We start from the raw sequence: 18,284 nt of genomic DNA, 5'->3' as shown, positions 1-18,284 counted from the left end.
ATATATATATATATATATATATATTGTATAATACATACATATATATGGGAAGATGATACACAAGAGGAAGCTTTCAAAGATACTTGCTCTGTGAATATTAAACAGCAAAGCAAAAGTATATTATAAAAAAGAATGTAAAAATGGGAATACATGTTTATGAAGAGATCCAATGGATGTCCAGATGTTTTTGAAATGATATATAAAATAAGGGTGAATTACGTTGTAACAAATCATTGGTCAGTACTCATTATAATATAATATAGTGTAGAATTTGAATGCTCTTTGTTTGAGACCCTGCTGCTGCTGTGCTGTCCATGTCGTCAGGTGGATGCTGTAGAAGCAGCAGCAGCAGCAGCAGCAGCTCAGAGTCTTTCTCCACAGACAGAGTAGAACAACGAAAGGTGTTGAATGAATTCATGTCAACACGTCTGCCGCCAGAGTCCTGCACGACGCACTGTACACCATTCTATTTCCGTCGCCTGGTGCTCACACACCTGTATTATTAATTAGCATCGTGCCTGTGACGCACGAGCTCGTCTCCACATCGTAACTCCTCGCTCTTTTCCGTGAGTCCTCGCGCCTCTCGACTGAGACGGCGACGCTGCTTATGTCACAGCCGTAAACACTCTACGGTCTCGGCACCAGCGTCAGTCGGTCCGGCGGCGCTGAGAGTGATGGTGATGGTGACGGCCGCCGCTCCGTTTATCTTCCAGTCCGTCGTTTGATGAAGAAAAGCCGGCCTCGCGTCGACGAAGCCCGCTCTGCGATGGACGGGCACGTTTTCCCCGACCAGGAGCAGCTGCTGCAGTTCCTGCGGAGGCTTAAGGAGGTTTTCGACGTGTGTGACGAGGACGCTGACGGCTTCATTCGGGTGGAGCACTTGCTGGACCTTGGTCTTCAGTTCGGACAAGGAGACGAGGTGGGAGGCGGTTAAAGATGAGGGATATTCACTACACACGGCCTTTTCACGCAAACATGACATATATTAAGCATTTGTTGAGTCTGACAGAGGTTTGTAACAAGCTGTCGTATGTGATTGAATGTCACAGGTGTGCTAGCATCAGTGGCTCGTTAATGACACGTTACAGCTAACAGCGTATTGACTGGTGGAGGTGCTGCTCTGTTACACTTGATTTAGTGATTCAGTGCCATGTGTGTTTGGTGTTATTTAAAGCCACACTGAGTGTCTTTAAATCACTGTCGTAACTCTTCTCACTGTGCTTGTAAAGGCATTTTGTTTTATTCCCCACTGGACTGTAGTTAAAATGCGTTTAAAAACACCTATTACAACAAAAAGATATATTTTAAGCTAACCTTAAAGGTTAACATAAAAATAAACAATTTCTCTCTCACACACACATACAGAGCTAGATAGATAGATAGATAGATAGATATTATGTTATTATGCTTTCCTCCACACACAAATATGTCAAGAAGTCAGTGAGTATAACTAAATATTAGTGATATTGTTCTTGTTTAACAATAAAAATAAAAACTGGTAGAACCTGTGAATGTCACACATACTTGCACCCTGAGAAATGATTATAATGGGCCATTATAATGAATTGGACAGATAACCAGAGTACCAGCCCCTCGTGATGAGTACAAATAAAAGTGCCAGCACTCAAAATGGCTCAAAATAACAAAGATAGAGAGATTAAAAAATGAGTGACATCCAATGGTGACACTGCAGATATGCAACAAACATTTTCCATCAGTGGCCCTTGCACACCAGAGAGGATGGTGTTGTTTAGTTGTGTAGTAATCTTGCTCTGGCCGCTTTCCAAAGCACGACTCCATTAGTTTCAACACATTAATCTTCCTAAATGTTACATGTTCCTAAATTGGATCTTTCTTTTCTTCTTCTTTTTTGCTCCTCTATGACAGTGACCCGCATATGTTTGGTTCATTGACATCAAACCTTTCAGAATGTCATCATTTAAGATGTGAAAAACACAAATTCCTACATTCAATTGGTGGAACAATCAATCAGTTAATCATGAAAACAAACGACAGATGAAGAGGTTTATGGTGTAGGGTTCACAAAAAGAACCCTACACCATATGTTTTGAGCATAGTCATTGTGAGGACTTGACTTGATTTGCCTGTATGTTTATTTAAAAAAACAAAACAAAAAGTAATTTAAATTTTGTTTCTCTATAACCATGCATATTCTGGTGTCATCTTCAATCTCTGACACTGTCGACAGACCAGAATGACATGCATATTCACTCTTATTTAACCCTTCATTTTACATCACAAGCACAAGGTTTTTATTGTTAGCAAGATGGAACATCTCATGCTAACATGCTATGCTAACGTTGTGGCGTCAAAACAAGATTAAGAAAAGGCAAACAAATGATGACTATATAACATTGTCACAGAGAGTAAATAATCAGATATCTCAAAAGAAAATGTTGGTTCCATTTTACACTAAATGTCATTGAATTTGCAGATAAACAGCTTGTATTTACCTCCTTTTGAAATGTGAGCGTTCACATGGTTTCACATGCACTGTTATTATTTGTTATTACATTTAAATAACATAATTGAAGACACAAATCAACATGGCATACATCATTCAAGGAGAGTAAATGTGAATTCTAAGGCTGAATTTGCAGCAACCAAAACACGCTCACCCCCACAAGAGACAGGACCATTAGTTCTGTACATCACCAAGCGTTATAGCTCTACATATTAACTTTAAATTCAATGTAAACAGTTTTTATATCATTTAAAAACAAAGAACACAGAAGCTGCCACTGATACAGTTGACAGTGATAATATTGCAAATCTTGCTCGTCAGTCTACACTTGGTAACTGAAAATGAACATTGTGGTGAATGTTTGTGGAGAGCACTAAAGATGGCAGCGCTCACACACACACACACACACACACACACACACACACACACACACACACACACACACACACACACACACACACTTCAATCACTTCAGCCTGACAGAACATGAGTGCATCTGTCAGGAAGAATGTGATAAACTGACATATTCCAGGTCTACAAAGCTTGTAGAGACTTACCCAACAAGACACGAGGATGTTGGTTGCTCATGAATCACTTTGTTGATTACGTACTCTTCAGGTTAGGGCTGGACAACAATTCAATATCAATGTATTTGCGATATAATTTCCTTCAATATCAATACAACAACGGCTCAATATGCTGTATATTGTTATCATGTTACTGCATTGTGCAAACACACTTTGAGACATAGCACGCACTTGTTATGAATACTGACAAATGTCTGTGTGTTTGTAGTATTTTGTCGGTTATTGGTTTCTATCCAAAGTTTTATTGGGATTATTATCAAACAGAGGTGGGTAGTAATGCGTTACATTTACTCCGTTACAAATACTAGAGTAACCTTTTGGATAAATTGTAATTTTAGGAGTAGTTTTATTGCAACATACTTTTACTTGAGTATATATTTGAAGAAAGAACGGTACTCATTCCATTTGGCTAAGTGACGGTCGTTACTTCTGCTTTTTTTACATGCGCGATCTATTTTCTTCAGCCAACATTTTTATAACGTGACTATTTTAACCAATAAAAACAAAGTTGGCTATGGCTGACAAAATCTTGCCAGTCAAATGCAGCCAGTTGAGTCACATGACAAGTGTTGAATTGGATAATCCTAATTTATTATACTTTTAGTTAAAGGGTGGTGTATTTAATTTCCCAGAGAATGAATGTGTTATTGTTTTAGTTCAAGGGTTATTATGAAGGCCATATTTATAGTTTTATTTGAAATATTATTATTTAACATTTCTTAATTTAAACATTGCTGTTTTATATTATGTTGTGCCCATTTTGTACCATTTGTGTTGCTCTGAATATTTCAAAAATAAATCCGGAGAAACTCAGTACTTGTACTTTTGAGTACTTGAGTAGTCTTTTCACTGCATACTTTTTTACTTCTACTTGAGTAATTATTATCTTAAAGTAACAGTACTTTTACTTGAGTACATTTTTTGGCTACTCTACCCACCTCCGATGTCAAGCGATTTTAAGCGATTTTTTTTGTTTTGGCCACGTCACACAGCCCAGCACAGGTGAAGCAGGAGCACTGGAAAACATGTCACGCATGCAGATTAGCACAGACACTAGCTCTAAAGTGACATCTTTATGTTGTGTTGTTTTGGGGCTAACAGCGTGCGAAGGGCAGCAGCAGCTGATGTCAAGTTGACGACAAAGGCAAAAGCACATGGTCATCAGTATGATTACTGCTGGGACTCTGTCCATGGTACTGAACCCACTGTAGCAGAGGTCAACACTGCAGTAACTCTTGATTTACTGTAGGGCTGGGCAATAACTCAACAATAATTGTCACACTATAATGTTCTTCTATTGCAGTATAGCTAAATGTTTCATATACTTTATCAGTGTAATGTTAATGGATTGTGCAAATGCACTTTGAGATATAAGACATACTTGGAGCTGAATGCCTTTAATTTGTGTTTAAAACCACAATTCATTGTTTAACTAACTTTCTTTTAATTAACATTTAGTTAACATCCACTCAGGTGCAAAAATGTAACTTTAATTATTTGATTAGCCCTCAGCTCTAATTTGTCATTTGATTGCCTACCGACATGTACATTCAGCTTTTTATCATAGCCTGCATTACTGGATATACGCAGAGTTCGTAGCTAAGGGGTGGAATAAAAGGTGCAATTACTAGATTAACCAATTACTAGCTGTGGTTAAAAGCAGTAAACAGTCTTCACCTGGACTCTACTCTCTGCACTGGAAGTCCCAAAATATTGGCCCTTGTCCAAATAGGCTAATTTGTCAGCAGACGATTATTAAGCCGATGGGTTCATACATTGTTATAATATCATGTTCATAAAATTTAAAGGCGTGTATATTCTATAGAGCCTAATTATTATAAGACACAGTAGTTGTTCTTTAAGGTTAAATAGGGTTAGACCTGAGGTCTCAGAGGACATTGTTTCAGTTTTGTCAGCCAAATCTTAAATGCAAGCATTTCCTTCTGAAGTTCAGAAGGAAACTGAAAAGGATTCAGTGTGTGTGGTTGCACCAGGATATTTGTAATCCCGTGTGTTGAGCTACATGGAGACAGAATTTCAACACAATGGAAAATGACAAGCACTTGTACCAATTAGGTTCAGATTGTTAGATTTCTCTTGAATGATATCTAACTGTGAAGGTGGATTTTCCTTGAGGCTGTCATGGGGACTAAGCACCTAGAGTGCATCACTAAAAATAACCTGCCATACTAAAAGGATGCTACTTCCTCATCTTTTACACTCCTCCTCTCTCATCTCTATATTCTTAATCACCATGGCAACGAGAGCTCCACAAGAAGTCTATGAGTGGATTGGTTGGTTATTAAGTAATGAAATGGTCCGCCTTGTCGCTGAAATCTGTGACATGTGATCTTGTCCTGTCAGTTTCTGCCAATAAACCCTTCTGAATGTGACACACTGGACCATTGAGGTAGACTCATGTGCAAAATCGGGTAATTCTTCCTATCTGCAAAGCAAACTATGCAGATTAACAGTGTTTTACTCAGTGTTTTACTTCATTTCGTCTTATGCAGTTTATTCCCCACACAAGTTGTCGAGACATTTCTAACTTTCCTGTTTCAGGAAAAGAAATGTTTGTGCCATATAGATAAAATGCATTTGTACGTGTGTCTCCTGCAGGTAAAGGCATTGACCAGGCACCTGGATCCTAATGCTCACGGGAAAATCAACTTCAAAGACTTTTGCCATGGAGTGTTTGCTATCAAAGGTAAGAATAGTATGTGCTGGACTCTGTCCATGGAGAGGTTACTGGTACCTGTTTGTTTCCATCTCTGTCCATTGGACTGATACAGTGCCAGGCTACATTGCACGTCCTTGGCTTGATTTTCACTTTAAAGATATGAGAGTGGTAGCAGTCTTTTTTATGTCCGGGCAATAAAGCAGTAAATCACAAACCATTCCTTAAACTGTAGATAATCTTTGTCCAGCACTGAATGCTACATCATCTTAATCACCCTAAAGTGCGAGAGATGGAGTTTTTGATGAAGTGAAATGTGAATTCTAGCTTACACCTCCTCGCTCCTCCCAGCTAGAATGACTGGAGACATATGAGCTACTAAGACAAAATGGACATATGGGTGTAATATTTCATAAATCTGGCTTGATTTGGTTTCATTTTATCTGTATTTCCATGTGCAGGCACCTAGTACTAGATTAAAAAAGTAAATCTATCTGTTAGGTCCTGCTGATGCACAGTGCTGCACTTTTATGCACAGTATTGTTTGGCAACTGTGTCTTTACCCATCAATCACAGCTGTGTGTGTGTGTGTGTGTGTGTGTGTGTGTGTGTGTGTGTGTGTGTGTGTGTGTGTGTGTGTGTGTGTGTGTGTGTGTGTGTGTGTGTGTGTGTGTGTGTGTGTGTGTGTGTGTGTGTGTGTGTGTGTGTGTGTGTGTGTGTGTGTGTGTGTGTGTGCGTGCGCGCGCAGTGTCTGTTCACTGGTGTTTGGTCCACAGAGTCAATGTTTCACCCTGTGCTGTTGTTCTCGGTTTATTTACTCTCTGTATCCATGCGTTTCCATCTGCCTGCTTTTATGCACATTTATTTGTATGAAAGACACTGAAAATCTGGACAAATCTTGAAATGACCCACTAAAGTCTAAAAAGGATGACATGTAGAAACCATGTGACTAAACAACTACATTTCTCTGTGTTGGAAAAACAGTGGAATGGTGGTTAAGAGGAGGGATGTGTGGACTGATGAAGAAACTGCAACATTCCTCCAAATAGTGCAAGAATCAAATATTACGACAATAACAGATTCAGCGCACACATTTTAATGCTTGTGTAGCACTCTTTATTTACATCATCATCATGTTGCACCTTCTCATCCATCTGTGGTGACCCAGACTTTTGCACCACCTACTGCTTTTCTCAGAGGACTACCTCCCGACCATTGCTTAGATTAAAACACACATTTTGTTAAAGTTTGTGATACATTTTTAAGTATCACAAATGATGTCTGTGCTATGTGTAACTGTAACTAACAGTTTGTTTGATGTGAAGGGAATTTCCACGGAGCATCACTTGTGTTATTGGATCTCTTTTTCTCTCCTCCCTCTCTCGTAGGCTGTGAGGAGATACTGAAGATGGCTGTGGGTCCTCGCAGTGCTTCCTCCAGCCAACCGTCTGTTACTGACAATGGTTACATTTACCAGGTACTGTCTTCTCTTGGGATGCTTCATCAAAAAAAAGAAGAGACATTTTTTAACACGATCACCTGCTCACTTTCATAGTTGGAGGAAGAGGATTTTACCCCCGGTGTTGTTGTGGGTTTTTTTTCCAAACAGATATTTTGCAAAATCCCATGATACTGTATGTTTGTTGCAGTGTTGACCGTTCATGTCCGCCAGAGATTAGACCAACTGAGTGGTTGCTAAGCAACAAGAGAGGACTGCACTTGATTTGGCCCTGCTGTTACATAGACTGCTATGCTTGAGATTTGACTGCTTGTTACATAGCAGCAAGCGGGAGAGAGTCCATGTAACTGTTGTGCAGGTGACACATGAAGTGACTAACGCTGAACTTCATCCGCCAACACACAGTGGATGATCATTTGAAAGAAACTGTCCTTACTGGGTAAAGGTTTTAGAGGATAAACCTGTCAAAACAAGGGAAATGCAGACCCTGCACATTGTTCTCAGTGAGAGAGACTGTGTATGTTTGTTTTTAGGATGTTTTTCTGGTCATAAACACTAGTGTTTTGGGGTCCAGTCGTCCTCATGGGGACCAAAGTTAAGTCCTAATGAAGCAGAACCTTGTATGTAAAATACGCACTGTGGTTGCATTAAGGTTGTGGTTCAGTAATGAGTGGTTAATGTTAAGGCTTTGTTTAGACTGTCCAAATGAAGAGTCCTTACTGTGTTTGTGTGTGGTTGTGTACCTTGCCACAGTTGGGTGTAGCCAGACAGTTACATGCATAATTAAACACAACATGGTCTGGGCCATGCTACATCCCACTCTGTATGTGATACGTCAGCCCAGGAGTTCATCTTCAGGTCAAATACTGGAAGAGACATTCAGGTTTATTTCTTTATTCCTGCACCATAGTATCAGTGAGAACAATGGAGAGGGAGAGAATCTGCAGTTGAAAGTCAAAGCTTGTAGTTGTGTCCACTGTTTTGAATTTTCCAGTTTGGCCAGTGACAGTTTGTTTTATTTATTAGTTTTTCCAGTTGTTTCATGTTGAGGTTGCTCAGAACACACAGTTTCACCTTTACCTTTTGACACATATGAGATTGCTTTATGATTTTCTTTGTTGTTTTGGTCACACAACAGACTGTGGATAGTGAGATGTGTTTTTAAAACAGTTCACAACACACACATGTCTAATGTTGTTTGTTTGTGTAGAACGGCGAGGCCAGGCTGCGCACTCCGATCATCATGTGTACCCGATCCTACGCTGAGTGCAATGCCAACAGTGAGGTGTGTGGTGCTGATGGGGAGTGTGACATGGACAGCAGCACTGAGAACAGCTCTGACTCTCTGAATCCAAAACGGAAAGACAGGTCAGTGACACATACAGTACCTGAGCATGAGGCCTTGTGAGGGCCAAATTATTGTCCTAAAATATTGTTTTACTTCCACCGCCGCTCCAGCCACCACCTCACTGGCTCAGCGTCTGCATCTGTCATCTCTGGAGAGGAGCAGTTTGAGGACTATGGCGAGGGGGAGGATGTGGAGTTCATTCCTATCAGCCCGTGCCCTGAGGAAGACAACCAAACTAATGGTTTCTCAGATTGTAGGTCAGTAGCAGATGAATTACACTCTAAAATCTAATACTCACACTATTTCCCCTTGTAGGATTTCCAGGTGACAAAGTCTTTACATGGTATGGTGGCTCTATTATTCAGAGCTTTTTCCTCCCTGTTCCCTCCTGCTTTTGAACTCTAGTGTATATACTGTATGTATAGATTTATTTATTCTTTGTAATTGCAGTGCTGGGCAGACTCCTCAGAAGATGCGGCAGCTTTATAACAGTGAGCTGCTGGACATCTACTGTTCTCAGTGCTGCAAGAAAGTCAATCTACTCAATGACCTGGAGGCTCGACTTCGAAACCTCAAGGCTAACAGGTGAAATACTCACACTCGCACACACACACACACACACATATATACTGTATATACATATATATATATATATATATCCCTCCCTCTTATTCTCTTGATACTAAACACTGTATCCATATCAAATGGCGAGGCTGCTGCCATAGCAACCACATCCCAATCGAGCCTGGCTACAAGTTTATCTGACTGTTTGAGAGGTTACTACAATGCAGCAACACTGTTTCCTCTGGTTTAATCATAATCATAGAACCAGTGACTGTGTTAGAAAAGAGCAGAGCTGGTTAAAGGAGGAATGGACAACTTTTTGTCTTAAATTTGTCGTTATGAAATGACACCATCATAATCCGTGTATCATTCAACACACTTTGTCTCCAAATTGGTGTTGATAACTTCTTTTGAGCCAGTGTTGAGCCATAATTAGCATCCCTGCTGTTTCTTGTGCTGTAAATGTAGGGGATGGATGTTATGACACAACACAACACAACACAACACAACACCAGCTCTTAAGAATAATTACCTGCATCCTTACCAGCATCTTGCTGCTGCTGCATTTTTACGACCAAGAGAAAACAGTATTACACTTGGAACCACCAGGGACATGAAAGTTATCCGTTATATCTTTGAAATTACATAATGGAAAAAAACTTTTCTCTCTCTTGTTTCAGCCCGAACAGAAAGATTTCCAGCACTGCGTTTGGACGGTGAGTGACCTGAACTCCCCACGAACGACTCGAACAATAAAACCACTGCAGAAAATCTACATTTGCATTGGAAGAGAATGACTTTAGCATTTAACCGTGTAATAAACAGAGTGCTGTCATTAAAGAGCAGCACACGGCACGTATAACCTCCTCTTGTTCTGTGGATAATGATGCAGTAACCGTGCCCTGCTCAGTAACCGTGCCCTGCTCTCCCTGCAGTCAGCTGTTCCAGGCCAACCACAGTGTGTTTGGCTCGAGTCAGGGCAGCAGCACAGAGGATCTGTTCACAGACAGCATCGACTCCTGTGACCTGGACATCACAGAGAAAGTACAAACACTCACACAAACACCGCACTTACCTCGGTTCAATTAAACACTTTCATATTTTATGAGTGCTGCTTTTTCACTGTGACATCTGTGCAGTGAATACAACGCTGCAGTCATGTTGTGAGACAAGTCTGGATATTATGTACTGCACTATAGTTTTATACTGACACTGTTCTTTGTTCCTAGATATTCTTGTTTATGTTAAATAGCTGAGCTGTAACAATGTTTCACAGCAGCCTGTATTTGCAGGAAAAGCACAGGTGTTAGTGAGAACACTGTTTGGTGTATGTAAGTGAGGACAGTGAGGTCCATTTGAGTATTAACACCTGTGTGTTTCCAACGGTGGCCTATGAAAATGTCTGCTATTCAGAACTGACGACCTTGTCTTCTCAGCCTGTGCACATAATGATTGTATACAAGTCAGAGGAGTAAAAGAAAAGGTCTTAAAGCTAAATGAATCTCAGCCTTGTGTACATTGTCATTAACAGTTGTGGCCCTGAGACATTGTGGTTTTTTTTAATTTAAGTTGTGAATATAAACAGCCTCAAACAGCCTTTTTCATTAGTCACTTAACATCCTGGTTATTTTCCTCAGGTCAGTTATTTGGAGAAGAAAGTGACAGAGTTGGAAAGTGACAGTCTGGCCAACAGTGACCTCAAATCTAAACTCAAACAGGAAAACACTCAGCTGGTCCACAGGTTGGTAAACACACACACTCAATCCTATATTTATGTATTACTCACTTTTACTTTTTCACATGTGTTTTTTATTGAAAATTCCCATTTTCATCTGTAAAATATTACATTTTAATTGTGAAATGCCCAAAATGACACGATGCTTCCACTTCATATTTTGCACTTGTGGTGAAACCCCATGTGTTCACCATATAAATGTATCACAAATGAAAACTCTGAAAACCACATTAGAATATGACTTTAAAAATCTTCCAAATATGACATGTTCTGTTTGTCAGGGTAAAAGCTCTGCAGGGTTAGCTCACCCTCATTTAGGCGTCTGAGTTCCATCCAACCGCCCGATCTGAAAGCAGGTTCATTAGCACTGTGTTTAACACATGATTGAAAGTGTGTTGTATTTCCCACGCTGTGCGTCTGTGTTTACTCTCCAGGGTCCATGAGCTGGAGGAGCAGGTGAAGGATGCAGAGGCGAGAGCAGACCAGTGTCTGGAGGAGGAGACCAGGAGGCACCGTGAGGTTTACAGCAAGATGGAGAGAGACAGAAACCAAGAGTTGGACCTGCTCCACAACAGGTAACCTCATCAGTCATGGGGTAAAATTCTCACCATCACCTGTGTGAAAGAAATTCTTGAGTCATCAGTGTTGAGTAAATCATATCTTTACTGCATGCATGGATTTTTGCATGGAGGAGAGACACTGTCACCAAGGACGGTCTAAAATGGTCTCTCCCCTTCCTCCAAAAAGCTTCACCACTTATACACAAACAGAACAAACACCATACCTAATGTTTATGACCCCAGTAAATGTTATCTGATGTTTTACCAGATGCCATCATGTGCAACCCTCACGTTGACCTTTCCTGGTGACCTTTCCCTATCATATAATCACCCCAGCATTCATTCACAGCTTGACTGTTAATTGTTGTCTTAGAACATTACAGGAAACAAGAAGAAAACCAGTTATTTCCCACAGCTGAAAACTGAATATGAAACGCATCATTATTTCCCTCCCATTGTTTCCCTCATAATTCACATTTTAAGATTTGAACTGTCCAAACTGGATGCTGCTGCTGCCACATACCACTGCATGTAGTAATAAGCAGTGTTTCCATTCAGTGGAACAGTTCCTTTGGCACAGTGCGGTTCATATTTGTTGCATTAGGAATAGTATTTAAAATTGGCAAACTTCCCTTAGGGCAGTGATTCCCAAACCTGCGATTCCCAGACAGCTTTATTACATTTTCAAACTGGCATATGAATAAACATGGTCAAATTCAGCCAAACATTGCAGTAGATTTCTTTACAAAACACAAAAGTGAACTGATGCTGCTCACTTTTCTCAAATTTTTTTAAATATCTGCTCTATTTGGTGAGAAATAATTGATAATTGATCATTTTATTTGATGAGGTCTACTGTCGGTAGACAGTAATCAAGCCTGACCCAGGGGCTGTACCATTCCAAACTGTGCCATACTATACCAAACTGAACAATTGACCATTTGCTTTTTGTGTTGTTTTAAGATGAACTTTAAAATCTATGTTGATGTTCATGATTATTAAGAATTTAGCTCTTAAAATGTTACGAGCTATAACATTATAGATTTATATATACGACTGCTGATTAATCACCCGTGTGTGTGTGTGCGTGCGTGCGTGTGTGTGTGTGTGTGTGTGTGTGTGTGCGTGCGTGAAACAGAGTACAGCAGTTAGAGGAAGAAAATGGAGAGATGAAGATAAATGTGTGCAGACTCAAGTCTCAGACAGAGAAACTGGACCAGGTGAGTGTGTGTCTTACTGAAATACTTCATCCAAGTGTGTTACTTTAGTGATTATTTTCTTCAGTTCTGTAATAATGAATACTTGTGTGCATATGTTGATTGTTGAGCTTTTGGAATGTGGCTTGAACCCTTAAATCATCTTTTTGCCGTTTTTTATTTGTGCTGTTATCGTGTGGTTGTTATACATGATGTGTGACATTTCCCTCAGTATCAAAGGTTCTGTGTGTAAGAATTACACACTGCTCACTCCTCCCTCTCCCAAATGCGTCAGGAAAATACGGTGAACGTAGTAAACACAAAGCGCTCACTCTGGTTGGTTTAGTGGATCAGTCTGCTGTAGAAAACATGGCAGGCTTGTGTAAAAGGGTTTTTCTAAGGCTACAAAAACTGTTTTAATGTTTAATGTAATTATATGTTTGCAAACACACTGTACTTTGTGGGCAGTATGTTCAATTTCTGCCAATATACCCTCCAAAATGTTACACACTGCTCTGTGCGGCACGAGGACAGAGTTGTAAATGTGCTCGTCAACAGTCAGCAACTATTGTTTGTCTTCGTCTCTCTGCAGGAGAAGCAGAGGATGACAGACAAGCTGGAGGACACGAGTCTGAGGCTGAAGGATGAGATGGATCTCTACAGAAAGATACTGGACAAGCTGTGGTACAACCGCCATGCATTTCAAAAGGAAAAGGAGTCCATGCAGGAGGTATGGCACTCTAGATAACAGGCGAGTAACTTGGACTTTGTGTGGGGTTGGACTGACTCTGGTCTCCTGCCTGCAGCTGATCGAAGACCTGCGCCGGGAGGTGGATTATCTGCAGGTGTTCAAACTGGAGATGGAGCACCCTGGAACAGGAAAGGGACTGTCCGAGTACAACGCCAAGACCAGGGAGAGTGAAATGGAACATGAAGTCAGGAGGCTCAAACAGGTTCACGCACTCACTTTAACATGTTCTCCTGTCAGGCCAACAATATTTAATATCATGCAGTCGTGGTGACTTCATTTCCACCTAAACTCACACACAGTGTCAAATACTCATTGACTGTACAGACACTGACAGAATGAGTAATGCTGAAATCAAGAGAATAAACACACTCCGGTCGGTCACTGTCTTTTCTCAAGGCTTACTGTGAGTACTGCAGGTGGTTCTTCACCTTTTTTTTTACCCTCTCTACAAAAACTAAAGAGAGAAATTGGAGAGTAAATATAATTTGCCAGGCAGGCTCAAAATGTTCTTGTTTACAAATTAGACTCCTGCCAAGGATGTTGTTTTTGGCCGTGTCAGTCTATTTGTGAGCAGCATGATTGGAAAGGAAAAGGCTGGATTTTAATAACATTTTCAGGGGATGAAGGTTGTGGCTCAGGGAAGAAATGATTGGTCTTTTGTATCGATCCAGATTCAGGATTATTTTTCTTTATTATCTATTAGTTTAACCTTTTTGGGATAGATGTACTGAGTGGCCGTGATGAAAGTTTGCACTCTCTTAAGTGCTTTCTCCAGTATTTACACTCAAGGGGAATGTTGTGCATTTTCTCCCATAGGAGAACCACAAGCTGCGGGATCAGAACGACGACCTGAACGCCCAAATTCTCAGTCTAAGTTTGTATGAGGCCAAGAACCTGTTTGCCTGTCACACCAAGGCCCAGTGTCTGGCTGCAGAGATCGACAACGCATCCAGAGACGAGGTTAGTCTGCTGCTGCTGCTGCTGCTGCCTCTGCTGCTGCTGCTGCTGCTGCTGGAAGAATGTAATGTAGGTGTTATTTTTCATAGACCTGCCCTTTAAATGTATTTGTCCCTCTCTTTTCTGTGTCTCTCAGCTGGTCGATGCTTTGAAGGAGCAGGAGGAGATCAACCTGCGTCTGAGGCAGTACATGGATAAAATCATTTTGGCCATTCTCGACCACAACCCTTCTATACTGGAGATCAAAAGCTAAATGTGCACTTACACACTCACACACACACGCACGCACGCACGCACACACACACACACCAATAATGTATTGTATATCCTTCAGCACCACAGCAGTTGTTTGTCAATAGACAAATCCAGCGACCAATGTGTGTTACGCCATCTAGAGGCGCTGCCATTACTGCAGTGGTGAGTCTCATCAGCGACTCTTGGAGACGGCAGCATGGAGAGTCGGACCGATGACGTCAGACAGTGTTCACCCGTTACTAACAGACGCACAATATGAACGGTAACAGTATTCACATTTTTGAATAAGAGCTCGACTTGTTGTGACAATCACCAGAAGATACAGAAAAACAGGACATGGACTGCCATGTTTCAGTAAATGTAGAATAGTGCAACATAACGACTCTCTTGTTAGTTTAATGGTGGAGAGTTTTAATTCATATTATAGACCGTGTGTATTCATTTGAACAGGGTCAGCTTGTTGGTCCTCTGCTCACGCAGGGAGACTGTAATGTGTGCTGTTGGTCTGTCTGAAATCAAGGCTTGAGTTTTTCAAACGGTGTCACGGTTGTTGGAGCAGTTGAGAACGACTCTTGTGTTACGACCCGGCTCGTTTTGGAGAGCAGTAACATGTGATTGGAATCAGAAATAAGGTGGAATACGACAACTGGAGCGGCTCGGGGTAAAGTCAGGAGTTATTAAACAAGGAGTGTGCACTTGCACGAGGAAATCTAACAAAAGGAGGCTGTACACGTGCTGACAAATAACTAATACACAAAGTGAAAAACTACGTTCTTTTGAGGAGCACGCATTCAAACATGCTGCTGTTATCGGGAGTCGCCTCCACAGTACTGGCAGTTTGCTTACGACCATCACTACTTCAGATCTCCATGCCACCACCGTTACATCTTTGAAGCCACTGAAACTGCCACAGTTCACTTCATTCCTTAAAGACACTGTATTGATTATTATGTTGGAGAAGAGTGAAACACAAGCCACATGTGAGGAGTGTGAAGAGTGCGTTACCAGTGTTTCACATGTTTACTACACACTGTTTGCCAAAGCTGTCCATGGGGTTGTAGAATTATTCATCTCCCCGGCAGCATTTAGTTTCTCTTATCTAATGTTAAATAAAAGTCATAAAAGTCACTCTGTAGCAGTGGCGGTGGCTGGTCTTTGAAAACAGAGGAAGCTCATTTCAGGCCCAGTTATTTATACATAAATTCTTACATACATTCTGCAAATGAACAACTAGAAACAAAGAAACGCGATAATGATGTACAACTGAAATGCTACACTCGTGTTTTTATTTACATGTACTAATGAAAATGGAGACTTCCCTCACAAAATCCACACAGGACTGAGGCAGAAAATCTCCACTGTTGTGTGTGTGTGTTTCTGCGACGCTGTCAATCAAAAACTGGTTCCGCCGTTCAGACATTTCCTCCAATCATCACGCAGAAGCCCAGCGTCCGTGTCCGCCCACTGCTCCACTGACTCCCAGAGAAGCTGAGCTTCTGTGGAATTGTCCGAGAGAGAGAACCGTTGATAAAAAGCTGATTCTTCTCAGTAGAGGTGGGCAAGATATATCATTTAAGATGACATCGTGATTGTTGTTTTAAAGATTTGAAAATTGACATTCTCAAGTCCTAAAATGACTTTAAATCACTCCACACTTTCCCTGAATGTGTGCAGCAGAAGCCCCCAGTGTCACAGGGAGAAAACATGGAGACACCAGCAACTTGGTCTGTAAAGTTGTTTTATTATTTACTCTTGTTTGTGTGCGGCACAATTTACCTTACAGTCGAGCATCTGAATGTTTACTACTGTAGTTCAGTTATAAATCTGACAATTTTTACTTGAATGCTTAAGTTTAAAGAAAATAAGAGTTGTTTTCCTGAAACAGTGTCAAGTGATATAATTTGTAATTAAATTAAAGAACTTAGCAAATCATTTAATTGTTGTTGTCAAAAAGATATTAAGAATATACATTATACCCACCCCTACGTCTCAGTTCTGTGTTTAAATATACACATGCGAGCACATGGACTGACACAGTTAAGATCCTGCTGTTGGTTTTTGCTGAAGCATTCACTGATAGTTGCTGGCAATTTACTTCCTCATACTAATAAGCCAAGGGAGTTCATAACGCCACCTCGTGTAGGGGACATCAGTGTTTGTATAGTGGCACAAGGACAGAAATCCAATGAAATGTCACAGTCAAGCATGGGAATGTTCTGCTTCTTTTCCACTCACTCACTCTCTGACATGTGGCTTTTGTGTGAGAGGAGAATCTGGAGCTACAGAGTGTCCAACACGGAGTGAAGGACAGTGGTCAGTGACTGCAGAGCCACTGGAGACACAGAGTGCATTGTTTGGTATCATTGTGAATGAGCTTAAATCTGAGCAAACGGTAATATTCTGCCAGTGTAGGTTAGTGTCATGTCCACTGAGTTGTGTTTTCATCACTGCTGTGATCTATAGAAGCTGCCAAAAAGCTACTCCACGTACTGTAAGTGTCCCAGTGAGCGGCGCAGCACTGAGCTGCTAATGTGAGCACTGTCATGTAATAAATGAAGCTAGTTTTGCTGCTGCTGCTTTTCACAAACTCATCACTTATTCCTTCTTTTGACTGTTTATTTGATCTTTTTTGTACATTTGCATATGATAAGTGAACACATGATTTGAATTATGATTTTTTCCATTGTTGCCACTGTAAGCAAGATGTTTGTTTTTATATTGACTTTGATTTTGACACAGTATTTGTGGTGTCATGCTGTTAAAGTACAGAATCTAGTTACTGTGTATGTTTGTGCGGCTTATTACAAAGTCTCTCTGAGAGATCTGACACAGAAGAACTCAACTATGTGTTGTAGATTATAATAATCATAATATAGCACACTGAAAGTGTCAAAGTATTTACCTGATATTTAAACTATAGTCAGTGTCACAGCTTATGTGTTCACTCACGTTTCTTTCTTATGTACTGCACATTGAACTATAGGTGATAATGTTGTACAAATTATACATGTACTGTAAATAAAATGAACTTGCTTTGGCATGATACATTAGTATGTGTTTTGCTTTACTCACAGAAATTGAAGTCAGCTCCCCAGTTTATTATTATTGTTATTGTTCTTAATCTAGTATGTTTCTACTGTGTGTAATTGATGAAGTGATTCTGTATGTCCAGACTTTTTCTTATGTCTGTAACTGCACTTTGTTAGTTGTGTTTCGATGTAAAACGCCCTCGAATGCCTTTTGAAACACTGTATAAATTACTTTATTATCAATGAATTCTCTAAATCTCATCCTGTGTGGGTGACAGGGTGAGCTGGAAACAATCCCAGCTGACATTGGGTGAGAAGCAGAGTAAACTAGAGCAACATACAGAGACAAGCACACACACATTCATATTCACACCTGCATACAGTTAATTTAACCACATCTCTGAACTGCTGGAGGAAGCCAGTACCTGGAGGAACGTTCTTGCTGTGAGATGACCGAATAAATCACTGTCCAGAAGCCAAGTCTTTAAATGTAATATTTTTACATTGTTTTTATTGTCGTTTTTATACACAGAGAGAACTATCTTTGTTATCCACTCATGGCCTGCCCAGTAAAGTGAGAAAAATCACTGATAATTGCTGATTATTTTTGCTCTTGACTAACTGCTGGTAATAAGTGATACAGATAGATCCCTTTTTTTAATATTGGGCACAAATAATGAA

The 18,284-nt window shown here is 40.5% G+C and overlaps 1 protein-coding gene across 1 annotated transcript; it reads left to right on the top strand.

Annotated features, from left to right (window-relative positions):
- The first annotated feature begins 561 nt into the window (after positions 1-561).
- On the top strand, positions 562-16,547 carry rab11fip4a (RAB11 family interacting protein 4 (class II) a). Its single transcript, XM_058654339.1, has 15 exons — positions 562-919; positions 5,692-5,779; positions 7,138-7,226; positions 8,419-8,576; positions 8,667-8,813; positions 9,007-9,141; positions 9,801-9,836; positions 10,056-10,164; positions 10,758-10,861; positions 11,290-11,430; positions 12,554-12,635; positions 13,204-13,341; positions 13,418-13,564; positions 14,179-14,322; positions 14,456-16,547. The coding sequence occupies exons 1-15, from the start codon at positions 725-727 to the stop codon at positions 14,570-14,572; spliced, it is 1,830 nt and encodes a 609-aa protein (XP_058510322.1). The 5' UTR covers positions 562-724; the 3' UTR covers positions 14,573-16,547.
- The last annotated feature ends 1,737 nt before the right edge of the window (positions 16,548-18,284 follow it).

The sequence above is a fragment of the Solea solea genome, chromosome 16 (assembly GCF_958295425.1).
Source record: "Solea solea chromosome 16, fSolSol10.1, whole genome shotgun sequence".
Taxonomy (NCBI): domain Eukaryota; kingdom Metazoa; phylum Chordata; class Actinopteri; order Pleuronectiformes; family Soleidae; genus Solea; species Solea solea.
The sequence above is the reverse complement of the archived record's forward strand: the minus strand, read 5'-3'. Positions and strand labels throughout refer to the sequence as shown.